Raw genomic sequence first — 19,202 nt, forward strand, 5'->3', positions numbered from 1 at the left:
CAGGCATCTAATGATGGCAGTAACAGCTTGTATGTTTCCTCCCATATGATTGACAGATATGGGATTGTGTGTCTTCTAACTGCTTGCTTGATGTTGACAAGGTTTGTATGTCATCAGTCACTTTATTAACAGTTGTCTCTGGCTGCTTTGTTTTGCTTGATAAGACATCTCATTGAAAGAACTGCAGAACATTTCATGACATGTTTGGGAAACTTATCATCATATTACTGGACTAACTGTCATCTTGATTGTTTGTGCTGGTTCAGCTGATGTCACAGACAAAGCTAGAAAACAAGCCATTCAATAAACACCACATTTATTCAGCAGTTGTCAAGAGAAAGTCATCTATAAATCCTATAATGTGTGATATTGTATAAAATGTGTCAGATATTTTATTTTATTATGGTTTGTTACTCTGTTTTAGAATGTTTGTATTTGATGACATATTATTGTGAAATAAATTTTTGATTTTTAGTATAGTTTTGAATTTTGCTAGTTTTTTATGTACCTTTTCAGTTACTGAATGTGAGTTAGAAACAGTTGATGACAAATATGCCTGCAGCATCAGAAATTTGTTACTTATTATATAAATTTAGTTTCTTTTTGTGAAACATGATTTTTAGTCAACTTAAATGCTTCATTACAAAGTTTCATGTGAGAATGACAGACAGGACATCTAACCTGTCCTCCTCCTCCTTGTCCTCAAATTACCTGGGAGGAATAAACTGACAGAGTACGTCTTACCACATATAATGACTTTTAAATGCGTTTTTCTCAAGTACACAAATTATTATTTCAAACAGTCCAACATTTCACTTCATGTATAAAATGTCTATAAAATCATCCTAATCCTAGTGATATATCTGCAAATGATTCTTACTCTCTTCAGTACACATGCAAACCGAACACAATTTTATACAGACAGAATGGAATTTTTGCACACAAACAAGAAAAGTTTAGAATGCAACATTAGTCGGGAGCAATGCACAGCTTGTCATTCCACACACTCTTCTCTAGATATATACAACAGTCTTATGCTTTTGTAGTCATTTACTGTGTAGTACACACAGCTAGATGAAACAGGCATCTGTGCTATGTGCTGCGTCATATACAGGGTGTTTCAAAAATGACCGGTATATTTGAAACGGCAATAAAAACTAAACGAGCAGCGATAGAAATACACCGTTTGTTGCAATACGCTTGGGACAACAGTACATTTTCAGGCGGACGAACTTTCGAAATTACAGTAGTTACAATTTTCAACAACAGATGGCGCTGCAAGTGATGTGAAAGATATAGAAGACAACGCAGTCTGTGGGTGCGCCATTCTGTACGTCGTCTTTCTGCTGTAAGCGTGTGCTGTTCACAACGTGCAAGTGTGCTGTAGACAACATGGTTTATTCCTTAGAACAGAGGATTTTTCTGGTGTTGGAATTCCACCGCCTAGAACACAGTGTTGTTGCAACAAGACGAAGTTTTCAACGGAGGTTTAATGTAACCAAAGGACCGAAAAGCGATACAATAAAGGATCTGTTTGAAAAATTTCAACGGACTGGGAACGTGACAGATGAACGTGCTGGAAAGGTAGGGCGACCGCGTACGGCAACCACAGAGGGCAACGCGCAGCTAGTGCAGCAGGTGATCCAACAGCAGCCTTGGGTTTCCGTTCGCCGTGTTGCAGCTACGGTCCAAATGACGCCAACGTCCACGTATCGTCTCATGCGCCAGAGTTTATACCTCTATCCATACAAAATTCAAATGCGGCAACCCCTCAGCACCGCTACCATTGCGGCACGAGAGACATTCGCTAACGATATAGTGCACAGGATTGATGACGGCGATATGCATGTGGGCAGCATTTGGTTTACTGACGAAGCTTATTTTTACCTGGACGGGTTCGTCAATAATCAGAACTGGCGCATATGGGGAACCGAAAAGCCCCACGTTGCAGTCCCATCGTCCCTGCATCCTCAAAAAGTACTGGTCTGGGCCGCCATTTCTTCCAAAGGAATCATTGGCCCATTTTTCAGATCCGAAACGATTACTGCATCACGCTATCTGGACATTCTTCGTGAATTTGTGGCGGTACAAACTGCCTAAGACGACACTGCGGACACCTCGTGGTTTATGCAAGATGGTGCCCGGCCACATCGCGCGGTCGACGTCTTTAATTTCCTGAATGAATATTTCGATGATCGTGTGATTGCTTTGGGCTATCCGAAACATACAGGAGGCGGCGTGGATTGGCCTCCCTATTCGCCAGACATGAACCCCTGTGACTTCTTTCTGTGGGGACACTTGAAAGACCAGGTGTACCGCCAGAATCCAGAAAAAAATTGAACAGCTGAAGCAGTACATCTCATCTGCATGTGAAGCCATTCCGCCAGACACGTTGTCAAAGGTTTCGGGTAATTTCATTCAGAGACTACGCCATATTATTGCTACGCATGGTGGATATGTGGAAAATATCGTACTATAGAGTTTCCCAGACCACAGCACCATCTGTTGTTGAAAATTGTAACTACTGTAATTTCGAAAGTTTGTCTGCCTGAAAATGTACTGTTGTCCCAAACATATTGCAACAAACGGTGTATTTCTATCGCTGCTCGTTTAGTTTTTATTGCCGTTTCAAATATACCGGTCATTTTTGAAACACCCTGTATCATAACTGAATCAAATATACAATAGGCACTTAGTGTCTGTGTACCTGGTGCCTCTACAGACGGAATTAAATCCTGAAGAGAATCAGCTGTCTGGGGCAGAATCCCAGCAGAGTGAAGTTCGTGTCCAGTATGGTGAGGACCAAGAACTGGCAGCAAGTGGAGGCAACAGTGCACCCAGTGACAATGCTGCACCTGCACCTGCAGCCGATGCAGATTCTGAGGAGGCTGACCGCAACAAACGGTTGATCAACTTTGGGTTTGGAGCTTCTGCTGGCACTGGAGGCTCAGGTGGCGGATCTGGAAACTTCCTCTTTGATATCATTCGGGTAAGTCTCAGTCTTGGTACTAATTGAGGTGAGTGTCTGTGAGACATTTTTGGCATCTTTCAAAAAATCTGACCTGGCAAAGCTACTTAGCAACAACCTTCCACCATCATTCTAACTCCTGCAAACAGAAATACTGTAAATGACCATTTTGTTATATGGTTAATCCCCTCTCCCTCTCTCCCACTCTCCCTCCCTCCAGCTCTTTCCCTCACTCACTCTCTCTCTCTCTCTCTCTCTCTCTCACTCACTCACTCACTCACTCACACACACACACACACACACACACACACACACACACACACACACACACACACACCATTGTTACATATACCTTGCTATGTTTGAAATAATGCAGTGATTTCTGTCTGAATACACAAATTACAGATTAGTCACTCAGCCTCTGGTAGCAGGGTTAACACATGATGATTACTGTTGGAGCTACAAAGCTGGCCAAAAGACCTGAAAAGCTGGAGAATATATGAAGGCTGAAGTATTTTACAGTATACCCAGTGGAAGTTAAATGATACATTAAAATCAGTTATAGAATCAAAAATTTATGTTCAGCTATTAATGAAATAAATACACTCTAAGGTTTATTAAGACATTTAGAGTAATCCACTAACCAATTAAAAGAGCCATTATAAAAATGTATTCTTGATGGATATTAGTATCATTGTCTTCAAAAATATTTGTTGTTTATACTGACTCTAAACATGAGATATGTATGGATTAAAAGAGCTAGGAAGGTCAGTGAATGATGCATCACGGAGATATTGTACAGCTAGTCTTGGAGCAGTGTGAAATGTAATTGTAAATAGATGAAGATAATATAAAACAGACCAGTCACAGGGATTTTACAGGGCTGCATTACTGCAGAGCTAAGCAAACCAGAACATAGGAAAAGCATACAGGCTGTGAACAGAATTCGGGTGACAGGCATTTGCCCCTGTATCAAATATCTGATTATTATCACCATGAATGAGTGTTGTATTCAGTCTTCCACTTAACATCAAATAGCATGATTTCATAACAATGTCTGACAGAAGGATTCACTGACCCTCACAAAACATTATCAGCTGAGTTACCAAACAGGAGGAATATAGCCTTTCTATCTTCAATATTTGTAGCTTTTTCAACAGCAGAAATTGACAGTAAATATATAAAGAGAAGGAAAAAGAAAATTGTGATCTTTGGTTTGCAAGGTAAAAAGAACCACTTGAATGCACTTTGGAAAAAAAGTTAGAAGTCAACAGTGTCAAAAAATATGTGTGTGTATGTGTGTGTTTTGGAGATGGGGGGTGGGGGGGATAACCCAACTGAGGGAAAAAGAAATTAAATCACTGCTGTAGTGGTGTGCACATAAGAAAGTGAGTGGAGCAGGTTAGGGGAGGGGGAATTCCCAGTGGCAAGAAGTAGTGTACATGAAGCTCCAGCCAATGTCATCATTCAGTTGCCAAAGTCGGTAGCGTGTGCTTTGGGGTGCATGTAGTTCGTATTTGTGTTAGTTTAGGGATGGTGAGAGTAATTAGCTTAATTAGTATCATGGGTGGCATAGACCAAACATGGCAAATATTATCTTAATAAGTGACAATGTGTGTTTTCTGAGCATATAATAATTTTATGGAGAGTAAGAAGCAGAACAGGTGGACTGGCGTGTCACCCACTTGAGCATTGCCAGTTACCAGGGTAGGGAACAGCTGGGGCATGTGACATGGAATGGAGACAGAGATCACGCTGGTGATGCCACAAAGTATTTTCTATCCCTTTTGTGCAGAATGCATCACTTAGCTCCCTTTATATGTTCACACCATTGTAATGCATTGCAGAGTAGAAACAGATAGTGGCATATGAAGGAATGATATGAGACAGAGAAATGAAGAAGCAGTAAATTGACAACACTACTAAAAGGAAAAGGAAAATGATATTTTTTTTATTTTCATGAACAATATAAGTCAAAAATCAAAAGAACTTCACAGTCAGAGAAATTAAGTTTGTAAATAAAATGAGAGATGGGAATAAAGCCACATTTTATGCAGATCTCTTGAGGATGTTTTTGCAATCTGGACTTGGAATAAAATAGTATTTTCCTCTTCTAACAGCTTAATTTATTTCTTACTTTTTATTAGATTAGAAAATTTAATTGAAGTTCAACTTCACACTTAAAAGGCTTCTGTCGAAACTTTAAAAGAATTTTAACATGTGCAGTTGTATGCCAGGTCATCAATTTTTTTGTGTTATGCAGATGAAGAATGTACAGGTTTTTAAACAGATGCATGCAGCTACACAAATGACAGTCTCCACTACTAGAGACTGAACATAGATAGGGTGATAAAATGATTAAATTAAGAACTTTAGGAATAAGATTTATGTGTTATAAACCTACTTTGACGATTACAATGTGACACTGCACTATATATTTGTCAAATAAGAGGTGAATGAAAAATATAATTAATAAACTGGATTGGAATATGTAAGTTGAAAACATATAACAAATTTATCTCTTCACATGATATTATAATTTTGGGTAATTTACATTTAATTTATTTCACATTCTCAGCTAGCTGGAAAACATGAAAGAGAAATATCCTTAAAAAAATTAGAAGTTGCTTAACAATTACTAAGACATAGGAAAATATTAAGTATAAATTAGTTACACAGAGAGAAAGACCAGAAACTTAAGCAGTTGCAAGAAAAATCAATAAACAGACAACTGATAGAGATCAGAAAATTCACTGTTTTTATACATATTATATCTCTGTTTGATGAGGCTCACCAGACTGTGTTGCTAACTGATGTAGAGGACCGCCGACCGTGCAGCGCGTGCAGCAGGCACGGTATACCGTGTTGTGGCTGGTACTGAAAGCCTAGGGCTGGGTGTTGCTACTGGGACGAAAACCACCACCAGCTCCCGCACCAATCAGACGACTGTCACTAGCCTCACCACCAACAATGCTACTCCCCGTGCGGTAATGACCAAACCACAACCATGATTGACACCATAGTGGCATACATTCAAGGAGTGGGGCTCTGTACATGTGCTTTAGTTGACAGGCAATATGCAGCTTTTAATACTACCACACAACTGGTTTATATTGGTGTCATCAGACCACAATATCTACCAGTGGTTAGGTTTTATTATGACACTAGAATTTTTGTGAACAAATTTAATCCCAATAAATAACTTAAAGTGGAACAATAACATTCACTATTTTCTGGAATTTTCTCCGACTTACACAACTTTTAGTTTTCTCTTCTCAAATCCGACTGTAGTTTTTATAATTTGAAGGGCTCAATAAAGCTATCTCAAAAGTTACTCAATTTTGGTGCAGTCTTTTCCTGACTGTTATCTTTGAGTAACTTAATCTATTACAGTCTATTAACTACGCTGTTTGCTCTGCTCTTTCCTAGTATTTGATATTGTTTTTCACACTATTTATAATTTTCACATACAATTTATTATGTTTATTTGATAACAGTAGCTTTGTAACAGAGTTCCACTACTTTGTAAGTCACATGGAGTTGTAGAACTTGATGCTGCTTCTTATAAAGCCATACCTTTCCCATTAGTCTGTCCTGATCCAATTCTGTATTATTTTCTTGCACTGGCACTATTCCATTTCCATTTACCAATGTTCTGTACTGGCCAATTTTAGATTCTGTAACTATGACTGGATCACACTGCAAAATCCACATGTTAAGTTGATTTATTAACAACACCAGGAGTTCAGTAAATAGAATGATGTTCCACATTTCCCATAAGGAAATTACTATTTATACACTTACACTCATGAATCCAAAATATGTTGAAAGATGTGACTGACAACTATAATAACATATGATTTAAAACATTTTGGAGATTTCTGTTCTGTGATTTATAATTTGATCTCAGATCTTACATCAGTGGGTGATTTATGGCACAAGACCATAAACATTTAGTGTCAGTGTAAGATTACAACTTATTCTCCTGTATCAGCTGCCTGCTTAATGTGCACAGTATCTAGTATTCTTGCACATTAGCTACTCTGATTTTCACAAACTTGCATGACCTTCACAAAAAGTATGCACTCACTAACAACATAGTTCATCAAGAGGCATGAAAATTAAAAAGAAATTGAAAAGTTATGGCTGCAGACTACATTACAGACAGATTAAAAGTTGTCATGATCAAATGCAGAGATTTTAATGAAGCTGAGATTAAAAATTATAAAAGCAACTATCATACTACAAGACCTGAAAGTTTAACTGTTTGAAATGTGGGAGGGAGACATAAGTGGCAAATAAATGAAGTAATCATAATTTCAGTTTCTAAAAGACATCCATAAGTAAATGTTTCTTTTTACTGCTTCCACCCTTTTCTCGAAAATTAATATCTGTGATTCTGTCATGTATTATTTGCTTCTCTTATACCATACTTTACTAACTTCTCTGCTAGCATCAAACTCTCTTCAAAGGCATGCAGTTACATTTGTGACCAATCACTGACCGACAGACATGAAAACTTTTATCAGACAAAGGAATACAAGATTTTTTAAAACTATTTCTCTGTCCGCATCCACGCATTTATTGGTCTGCTACCATCTGATAAGTAGAAGTTTGTATACCTTCTTTTGGCACACTTTCAAGATAGACTCAGATGATTTTTCTAATTTTAAAATATTTTAGGCAAGAGATAAGAGAGATCAAAGATATGCAGCCAGTATCCCCATACTCCATTTCTCAATGAAACATGGAACAGTAATCATAAATATAGTACCATGTATGAACCCCATTTCAACAAGCAATGAACACCAGCTTGCAAAGTATGACTGTAGGTATGAATTGTAAACAACTCCACTTCACAGTACCCATTTATTTTCTGAATTCATTTTCTTGTGGTTCTTTTGAACCAGAATTCTGTGCAGTTTGTTCTCTGTTTTGTAACAACCAGCAGTTTTGTATGACTTAATTTATATACTTGTTAGCTTTTCATATAAGGAACTGATACATAAAACAGCTCAACGATCATGAACATCATTTTAGAGCTACTACTGTTGGCTTGTTTATGATACCTGCATTTGACAGGCACTGTCATTTTATATGTATGTAATGTAGTTTGTAGTTAATAAGAAGACAGAGAGCTCAAACCACCTTCTAGCTAAATATTTTTATTGTCATATGGGTATTTTTAGTAGAAATTTTACAGAAATCCTATATACTGTTATTTATCTATTTCTTATTAAATTATTTTTCAAACTGTGCTAGCAAACTCACAACTTGTCATTTTAGAAATACGCTCAACATTTTACTGTAATTGATAATAACAGATTGAAATTATGTGCCAGAAGTGTTGTGTGTTATATACCTGTTGAATACTATTATCAAGAATTAAAACATTTTTACAAAACCCAGGAAGTTTCCTACATTCAGCTTGCAGATTTACTTACCACCAGTTGTGGAAATTTTCATAAGAAGTTCACAAACATAACTTGCCTATTATACTGAAATTTCCAGGAATAAATTCATTTCTAAAGTACAATTAATTAAATTGTTCTTTTTTCCATATTGTGTTCACAATAAGACAAAAACTTATATTTTACAAAATAAAAGAAAATAACATTTTTTATATTTGCCATTTTCACAGTACTCAATTAATTACAACACTTGTGTCACATATTCTTAAAATGGCAGAAAATTAAACATTTTATTAACAATTAAGTTTCAGAATATTTTCAGTATTAAAAGAATATTTCTTCTTTGCATGTGACTTCATTTTATATTTTTTAAGCATGATATTTTCTGTTTTCTATGGTCATCCTTCATACTAATGTTTCTTTCTGGCAATGGTTACACTGTGGGTTAAACAGAAACTCATTTCAGAATAATGTCTTCGATTCTGCTTATGACCGCAAAGTTAACTCTCTTAATTGCTAAACTCTAGTCATGACATTCTTGCCTGCACCCATGAGTGACCATATAGGCAGCAGCATGCCTTAACAACATACAAGAACTTGACCATGGAACTACTGACAAAACTAATGCCTCACCTGATGACTCCCTTCCACAATGGACTAAAAGATGTTCAATTATAAGGTATTAATGTTGATTCTTCTCATAAAAATAGCTTGTGCCACAGATGATGATGATGTTGTTGTGTGTCTACAGAGGAGACCTCTGCCTTGTCCAAGTACAGGTAGTTGTTGAAAATGAGGTAAGAACTTGTTCAGGTTTTTATGTAATGGTTACCAATTCTGTACAACAACCAGATTGTGATGAATGAGGTAAGAACTTGTTCAGGTTTTTATGTAACGGTTACCAATTCTGTATAACAACCAGCTTGTGATGAATGATTCTTTTACTGTTCCATATAAAGTTCTATATCACCATCATAGAACAACAAATGGGGGTCATATAGGCCAAATCAGCTCAGTAAACAGAAAGTGAAATTGAATTAAAGGGACCCAGGAAAGAAGAACAAAGGATTAAGAGTACAAGAATTAATTGGTAGGCCCAATAAAAATGCAGGATTAATACTAGAGTGTACAGGTGTGACAGAATAATGGATAAATAAGTAACATGAGTAATACTAGCAGAGAGAACAGACTAAATAAGATCAAGTTATGAAGTGTCACTAAAACATCTGAACCATTCTGAAGGAAACTTTGCTTCTCATAATGCAGTCATGTCCTACTACACGGTGTAGAGAAGTTCAGACAAGCCTTTTGCCCTGTCACTCAATAATTTTTCACATAGCTTCTACAAGATTTAACTACCAAGGTGAGAGATCTAACACATATTTCTCTCTTTCATAAAATATGTAAAAGCAGACAGCTAAGAAGCATACATAGTACTGAAGCTCATTGCAAATTTCAAGACTCAGAATTTACTTGATGTTCATACATTACAATTTGATAACAGACTCTTAACTACATTGATAATTAAGACATGGACACTAAAGAATGTTGCTTTCAGGCACACATTAAATTCCCATCATCGTTCTGTTACATGTTTATTCCTTTTCACTCTTTACTCATCATCATTTAGCTCTGTTCTTTCCCTCAACGCATCTTTATTGTTGTGTGAAACAATCTTCTGCCAAAACATATACTTTCATGTTCATTCACAATGTTTCTACTGTACATTTCTTTGTACATTCATGTCCTTGTGTCTTTTTCCCCTTCCCCTTCTTTTGCAAGTCCTTTAAAAAATAATAAAAAATCTAGTCACCCTTTTCAATGTTTCTGATAGTCTGAAAGTAACTGGTGGGTGTATTTATTTACAATGCAGAAACCATTTAACATCCTCATTTATTACAATGTTTGCAGTGAAATTAGTGTCCAGACATACACAAAAAATTATTTTTCCTGCGTAAATATCCATGTTCATTAAACACAAGGTTAACTAGAAAATCACACATTCCTTGAAAGCAAGAACATAATGCTATGGTCAGATATTTAGAGCTGTTTAATTTGTAAACACAGAAAACGTAGTAAACTATAATTGTATTGCATAGTCAAAATTACCATTATCATTGCCAGTAAATGGTTAATATATCATACAGAAGCAGTTTGTATTAGTTGTTTTACTCCATTAACACACTATTTGATAGACCAAATATCTGATGCTGTAGTGAAACTTGACAATGTTGTTAACTACACATAAAGTACACTCTTGCAAATGAAGAAGTGGTCATAAACATATCACAACTAAAACCATAAACTCCGTCACAAAGACTATTTGCAGCAGCAACAGGTTAAGATTGAACAACTATTTTTCCTACTGGTAGCGGAAACTTTTGGGTTGTAATAGTGCAGCTATTACGATATATTCAAACAAATTCAAATTTTTCACAAAGTTCTATCTCCCTCTAAAATGAAAATCATTAGTAGTTTAAAAGAGTGTAGTTCGGCCATTTCATTATTAGTTTTTTGAACTGATGGAACTTTCTAGAAAGAAAAAAAGGGTCAAAAATGGATAAAAGAGAATACTTTTATTAAATAAGATATCAACAAGTCATAGGTTCTGTGATATGCCTATGTCAGAGCATACTTGTTATTTTCAGAATACAAAAGCCTATAGATTACTGAAGTATACAAAATATGAAACAGACATGCAGTTCACATAGCTGCAAAAGTCATCATGACACTAATGAACTTCAAATGGGAATTCAAGGAATCATGACCAGAAACTGATAATGTCATCCATTTAGTACACTGGCTGACTAAAAAGTGAAGCATGCAGGAGGGAGAAGGAAATGAAATGAATCTACACAGGTTGAAGGGGTATGTGATGTTATTTCACTGATTACAATACTGAATCAGATTTACAAAGACCTTGGCAGTATGAAGCCACTTGTCAATATGACACTGCAACCTCTTTGCCTGAATGCATGCATTGATTCAATTGGGATGAAAGTCATGAGACCATTGAATCTTCTCCTGAGGCAAGTTGTTCTAGGTACACCATATGTTGACCAGCACTGTCCTGTTGAAAAATAGCATCATGATACCATTGCATGAGAGGTAACACATAAGGATGCCTGTTACATACCATTGTGCCCTCAGAGTTCCCTCAATCACACTACCAAACCACGACCTGAAGCCATACCCAATGGTTCCCTACAACATGATGCAAGTAGTTGCATTGCTGTGCCTCTCCAAAACATTGGAAGAATGGGACCTCTCTGCAGGTCACTGCAGTAGTCACCAAAGATTGTCATTTGGGGTAGTGCAGAACTATGATTCACTGCTGAACACAACACAATTTCATTCATCAGCAGTCCGTGCTTCCTGGTCACAGCTCCACTCCAAGTTTAGCCATTTGTGTTATGGTGTTAACAGCAGCCTACACATGGGACAGTAATTCCCTAGTCTGGCTGCTATTAGTCTCTGACCACTGCTGAAAGGTGACACAGAATATTGCAGGGAGTCCATTATTTGTTCTCAAATGGAAGGCACAGACATGAAGGGAGTTATGACATGCTTGGTGCACAATATGTTGATCTTCCCTTCAAGTGGTCAGAGGCGGTCAACCAGAAACTTGAGAATGAGTATGCCTGCCTTCACATTTCCATGCAATCCAACATCGAGCCACTGTCACATCCGAGTGCATAACAAATCTGGATATTACACAGTTCAACCAGTCGAGCAAATAGAGAACAACACTCTTTGTCCTTTACACTGATCATTCAATATATGATATTGTTTTCACTCTTATATACCCGACAAAGCCTGGTAACAATACTAAACACAAACAACACTAATGCATTTCTGGTGGCCATTCTACCTGTCGTGGAGTATTACAACTCTAATCATTTACACACCTGATGACATTGTGTAAGTATATAAAGTTACAATTACTATTGACCATTTCTTCTGAGTGCTTCACTTTTTTTGCCAGGCAGTGAATATTTTGGTAATTAATATCCAGGAAGATAGTAACACATTAAACCACTCTCTTTATCTCCTTACTTATTTTTGAATAGTGTCTTTTCTTATCTATAAAAGGAACTGGAAGCAACAAAATGTTGCCTAAAAAAAGAAAAGAAAAAGAAAAAGAAAGAATAAGATATACTGACCCAACCAGGAAATAAGTAATTTTCCAATAGATCGAATTAATGAAAATTTTTAGTTATCCATTCCTCTAGAGTAATCAAATGAACTTCCTGAAACTGTGTATCTTTAATTTTGCCTTCTTTTAACAGTGTACGTAACTCTTTATATAACAAAAAAGAAACAACTGTATAAGCATCAAAAAATTATTTAAATTTTGTGTTGTCCAAAGAATCACAAACATTGATAGATTATAAGGAAAATATGATATTCTGGAACTAATGACAGATGAGATGTGCAAATCCTCTGAAGAAACAAACAAAGTAAAGATGTCTGGAAAGGGTAGTGTTTTGGCACAAATGATTAAAGATGGAAGAAAACTAATGCAAGAAGAACTAGCAACATTATTTACAGGCTGTACTTGGAGGAAGTTCCCAAAACCAGAAAGAAGGCAGAGAATATGTAAGAAACTGTAGACCAATCTTAGACACTTCTGCAGTTATAAGATAACCACCAAAACTATTAAACACTGCAGAGGAAAATACAGGATTTAAATCATAGAAAAGAACAAGCAGGCTTTAGAGCCTAATGAGGCACAATGCATCATTTTCAAGTAATGACAAAATTATGGCATGAAACAATGAGTAAAAATTACTAATTTGCCTTGGCTTCTTAGATTTTTAGGAAACCTTTGTAGCTATTTTCAACAAAGTCTGTAATAATAACACTTAAAAAATAAGGTACTAATTCAACCTATGTTAGTGTACTGAAAAAAACATGTATCATTGGACAGCTTCCATTAGACTTAATCAAGATAGTGGGAAATTTAGAAATGACTGATGCTTGGTGATTTCATTTTACTAAAAATATCCTCAGAACATTAAAGGAAATTACAGCTCTCAAAAAGGATAATGAAAGATAAATAAGTGTTAATGGAAGATATCTGAACCATTTTAGTTCTGATGATGACGTTGCACTAACACAGATAAATTTCAACAGCTAATGCATGAAGTTAAAGGAGAATATCTGAAAGCAACCGAATTGTACAAACTAGCAACAAAGCCATACAGCCAGTTGAAAAGTTTTTGTTACTACTGGATGGACAGAAGAATAAATAAACAAAAGAGTAAAAATATCCTGTAGTGATTTTGGTTAGCTAAATAGTTTTGAAAATAAAGCCTCCAGTCTATCTGAAATGGAAAATTACAGTCAGTGTGTATCATAAGTGTTGTGACTCGCCAATCATTCAAAGCGCCGCCACGCAATTACGCGCGTCCTCTACATGCGGCGCTGTCTGCCAGCCATGCAGCAGCTGCGCCACCTAAGTGGCCAGCCGAGCAGTGGCCGCTAGACTGGGACTCAGTGCTCATTCGAATGCTAACGTGTACACATGTCTTGCTTGTCAACTTACTCTGTGACTTATATTTGTTGTGTCTTTCTGAAATATATGTGTTAAACTTGACGTTATAACAATAAGTTTTGATTAATGGCAGTGAGGCACAGAATATTAATGCAAAAAGCATTCAAAAACAGAGGGGCCACCCGGTTGTTAATGGTGAACTGCATGCTGAAATGGAATGTGGACAAGAGAATAGATGGTAGATAGACCAAGGAAGTTTTCTCCTGGTTTCTTAGAGATAAGAAAAGGCCAAGTAGATATTTTAATGGAAGGTGAGAAGATGATACTAGAAAACATGCAGGAGCAACATGGCTGTGTACTGCTGAAGATCATAATGGATGGAGAAGTCTAGATAAGGCCTTTACTCATCTGTGGATGTTGAATGGCTGCTGAAGATCTTGATCATGATGATACGTAATTCTGTGTTCTTAACAGCAACAGCTAACATTCTTTATCTACCAATCTTTCAAAAATTTCTCTTATATTACTCTACATTTTTTGCTAAACTAATTTTTACTGCAACTATGTGCACATCTTATATCTTTCTTTTGACATCAGTTTTCAGATTGGTTTAATACAGCCAACAATGGCTCCCTCCCCTGTCCCAACCTCTTCATATCAGAGTAACACTTGCACCAGTCATCCTCAATCACATGTTGGATATATTCCAAGCTCTATCTTACCATACAATTTTTGCCCTCCATGACTCCCTCTATTGCCATGTAAGTTATGCCCTGATGTCTTAACACATTATCTTCTCATCCTGTTCCTGCTTCTAGCTCATACTCACAAATTTAAACGAAGCAGTTAGCAAAGAAAAAGACATGCAAAGTGTGTTACAACATTTAAGTATGAGTAAGAAGCAAAAGCAAGATAATACTAAACAAGCCTTAATTGATAATGACTGTATATGAGAATTACTTTCCACCATGACATTCAGAAATATAAATATATAAAAGAGACTGAGAATTTTTAACACAAGGACATGCTTTATTTTCACACTGACAAATATTTAAAATAAGTTGATGTGCATCATTTGCAGCAGGATGCACTCTGTTACTGGTTGCATAAACAATGACATTCTTTGAAGCATGCGGATTTAATTGGAGACTTTGTGACATGTTTGTATGGGGTGTCTACATGATTGTGCACTTTGATGAGAATGTACTTAATTTGGAAAAGGAGTGGTAGGTTAAAAGCAAGTGATGTGTCCACGCTGTTACTTGTGTTCATGTGCCAAATATCGATCAGCCACAGGTAAAATACATACCTCTTCTACTACTTCATGCAAGCAAATTTCTTTTGTGTAGTTGGCTACTGTGTAAGTGTTATAGCCTGACTTTGTGGGTGTATTGATGAGAGGTGGAGCTACTCGTGGACTCAAACATGATGAAAAAGATATATTCTGTACAACCTTTTACAGTTCACAGCATTCTCTTCTGTAGAGAAAGAATTCTAATGTGCAATAAACAAAGGTGTTCTAGGTTCCTCAAATAGTTTCCAAATCCACCACAGTCCTACTAGGCACACACTTCATATGTTTGGGCTCAAAACAGATATTATATTATCACAAATCAAAACAAGTTGCATTATTTACCAACACCCAAAGTGTAGTTGTTATGGAGAGACAATAGGAAAACAGAATAGTTGAGGGAAAGATGTGAGCTTACAAAACTCTCAATGTGTCAACACCAGTAGTATTACATTTTAGTTTATTGTGACAAAAAAGCTGTTGACTTGCAAAGTACATGGCAGGAGTTGAATGCTTTGTGATCATTTTTTGTCATTTCTTCCTTTTACTTTATAGCTTTGAGAGTTTATTAAAATACTAAATATGCAGCAACAGATATAGTCAAAACAAAAGACTGTTGATTGCTGTTTATTTTGGTAGCCCTTCAAGCACGTTTTCTGTCTTTCCATAATTTATGATAATAGTGAAACTAATTCTCTTTTATGGAATTTTTTTCTGTTAGTTTGATGTTACATATGTCGTCATCCATCAATATACTTAACTACCACAAGAGGAGGAATATGTTTAATTACTTTAAGTAAAATGGTCACTGTTTTGAAGGTACTTTTAACTTTCAATACAGCATGTTCTAAGAAAACTCTATAGGATAAAAATTCTGCAAGACCTGACAAAAAAGTCTAATTCCGTTATATAAATTTCAGCTGGTCGCTGGCAGTGGCAACACGGAGCCAAGTGGAGAATCTGCAAGTGCCAGTGCAGGAGCTTCAGCAGATGCCGGTGTTGTAAGAGATGATGGATACCAAGCAGGTGTCCCTGGACCAATCACACGGTTGTTTATCATTGCCAACCGTGGCATTGCCAATCTCATGCAGGACCTGATCTTGGTAAGGGAATTTCAGGACTACAATCAATAATGCGCTATAACAAAATATTTTTGAACCATCCACTTTCATGATTTATTCAATAAATTTGTCATTCTTTCATGTAATGTTCAAGTAAATGTTTGCAGTTTTCCATTAAATAAAATAGTTTTTATATCAGAAACATCAGACAGTTATACTATAGAATGTATCATCTATCAAAATCAGATGGTGTGGAAGTTTGTGTTTATTAGACATAAAAGGAGCAAACTGAAGAAGTCATAGTCCACAAACCTTCATTTTTTGTGACAGTGCTATGTCCAATTACTATAAATTACAAATTTCACTATATCCTGTTAAGACTCATTACATTTGGGAAGGATTATTTTGACACTTTAATATGTAGTGTGTGAATTTCTTTAATGTTGCCTCTAGACAAAGACATCACTTTCATAGTGCTTCTGAAAATATGTCAATATGCTTTTTATGTTGACACTGTCATAAACTCCTTAGGAAAGTAAAGAAAAGTGAAACATGCCAACAGGTCAAAGAGACTGCACATCCCCATTCAGGGTATACAACAAATACCTTGTTGCATGGCACCAGGAAGATCTCTAAGATTAGCTAACCAAACAGAACATCACATGAAATGATTTTCCTAAACACCTTCATAACAATTTTTGATTTCTTCATTGCTCTTCACTATTATTAAGTGATGCCAACCTTCATTCTAAGAGTAGTTCAAATCAAGCTACTTATATACCTGCAAACTGATAAGCTTCCTACAGCTTAACAACAGCAATACCAGTATTCATTTCATTTCAATATTGTCTATCAAATCTGATCTTAACATAACGCCTCATTTCATGCTGCTTCATCAGCATTAACATGATACTTCTTGCTTCAGTCTCATCATATCACTCATAATAGAATTTTTTTAAACTGCCCTCATCCTGGCATCACCAACAGCAGATTTCAAATTTAGTAACTGTTCTAATGTTTGCTTTTCAACAGTGTACAATTCATGCCCAAAGTTGGCTTTAAATAAAGTTTTGTTTTTATTTGCCGGCTCTTCATTTATCTGTTGATGTTTCTACCCTTATAGATATTTTCAAGATTATAAGAACATTTCTTCCAAATGCAGACCATCAATAGATTTGACCAGTAGAGTCTCTTTTGGAGTCAGTTTTTGTCTTTAAGTTACCATGATATTTATCTTCTTGAAGACTTCTCACTTTTGCTACTTAATTTCATGGTAAATAATTAAGGATCTTCTTTTATTTCTTATAAACAATTTTGTTTCATCAGCATTTCTAGGTTGTCGGCATTTTTAACATTAATTTAGCAACAGTGTGAGATACCAGAAACCCAGATTTTCCCACAATTACTGCACTATATAAATAAAAAAAGCAATAGCTGTGAAATACACATTGGTTTGTTATATTATTGGATATTGACCCACTCTGTATCCCAGTATGGAGTTTCAATACTTGCTACTTTATCTAAAAAATGATACGATTAGCTTAACAAGAACTCATCTCCTTACAGATTTCTCTTAACCTGGGTTCTGAACTACCTGCCTCTCCCCCTTTTCACGTGTGTGTGTGTGTGTGTGTGTGTGTGTGTGTGTGTGTGTGTGTGTGTGTGTTTGTTTGTTTTAGTTCATAGGTGAGCTATATGACGATTTTTCCAGTTTTAATGGAAGTGAACAGATGTGTTACAATAACGAGGAATATGTGCAGTGAGGATCTTGTGAAGAATGTAAGTTCTGTTTCCATAAATTTTATTTCATGTTTTAATTACATTTTCTTTTTTGACAGCGCCTGGCTCAAACAAGTGAGAGGATAGTGAACTTCAAGGCCCGCCTGATCACCTCCATTATTTAAAGAGAAACTGTTCGTTCCTGGTACAAGGATCATACCTTTATGACTCTATCCTCATGAAAAGTGTTATAATTAAAGCACAGGCATCTTGTAGATGGATTCTGCAGCAAACTGGACACATGTTCTTCTTCCTTTGACAACGTGGACATCATAATTTCATGATACAGAGAACAGAGCATATGTTTAGGTCAGCTGATCATGGGTTCAGATCTGTTGCATTATTGTCACACAGTACGTGTTGTGTGAGAGACTGAATGGCCACTGGCCTGCTACCATTCCTTTAAATACTGATGTGACTAACAGAAGCATATAGAGGTATATTCAACTAGTCAGTGGCACTTTCTTCTACATGTTTGCTTGTGCTTTAATTTGATCTACAGTCTATGTAAACTATCAACCATTTCAATAGTTACCATTGAAATACTCGAGTGAATTACTGTATATAACAGTGGAGAAATTGAAAGTTACTGACAATGGCAGTATTGCTACATTATTTAAACAGTGACAATTGTATTAGATTTGTTTTGTATAGTATCTGTGTAATCGTATGAACTGAAATTTATTATATTTTATGTGAAAATGCATTCAATGAGTATTTTATAATTGGTTTAGATTGAATGTTTTATTGATGAGGCATCACATACACAGCAATCTGTAAAAATCTTAATATTTGAAACTGTAATATTTTTATATAACATTTGTGTTACATTGTACGAATATTTTTGTTATAAAAAGAATTATACAACACTTGTCTTGTTAAGTCTGTTCTTAAAATCTCTATCCCAAGTCAAGAAAATCTATTTCCATTTCATTCTTGGATACATTAAATATGTGCTGTGGAAGTGACAAGAGATTCCAAGCTTAGCAAAATGAGACCAGATTGTTTTGGGAAATATATTGATTTGCTGTTTGAGGCTTTCCCGGCGCTGCATCTGCTTGATAGGTTCCCGGGACTTATGCCGGATAATACTGTAGAAACCGAACAATATTTCAGTGAGACAACTGCCCGCCATCTTCAGGTGCTACTGTCGCGTCGCTGAGAAACGTGCCAATTTATATGCTGGCTTTCTAGA

The 19,202-nt window shown here is 36.1% G+C and overlaps 1 protein-coding gene across 2 annotated transcripts in view; it reads left to right on the forward strand.

Annotated features, from left to right (window-relative positions):
* The window catches only part of LOC124606871 (putative lysozyme-like protein), a 154,509-nt gene extending 135,633 nt beyond the window's left edge, over positions 1 to 18,876 (forward strand). The window contains exons 5-8 of one of the 2 annotated variants that reach the window (XM_047138959.1): positions 2,723 to 2,989; positions 5,788 to 5,955; positions 16,088 to 16,270; positions 18,067 to 18,876. In XM_047138959.1, the coding sequence (XP_046994915.1) occupies positions 2,723 to 2,989; positions 5,788 to 5,955; positions 16,088 to 16,270; positions 18,067 to 18,132 (684 nt within the window). In that variant the 3' untranslated portion in view covers positions 18,133 to 18,876. The remainder of the gene's footprint in view (positions 1 to 2,722; positions 2,990 to 5,787; positions 5,956 to 16,087; positions 16,271 to 18,066) is intronic. The other variant, XM_047138958.1, reaches the window with a different exon arrangement.
* Positions 18,877 to 19,202: the final 326 nt, after the last annotated feature.

This window comes from Schistocerca americana, chromosome 3 (assembly GCF_021461395.2).
Source record: "Schistocerca americana isolate TAMUIC-IGC-003095 chromosome 3, iqSchAmer2.1, whole genome shotgun sequence".
Lineage (NCBI taxonomy): Eukaryota > Metazoa > Arthropoda > Insecta > Orthoptera > Acrididae > Schistocerca > Schistocerca americana.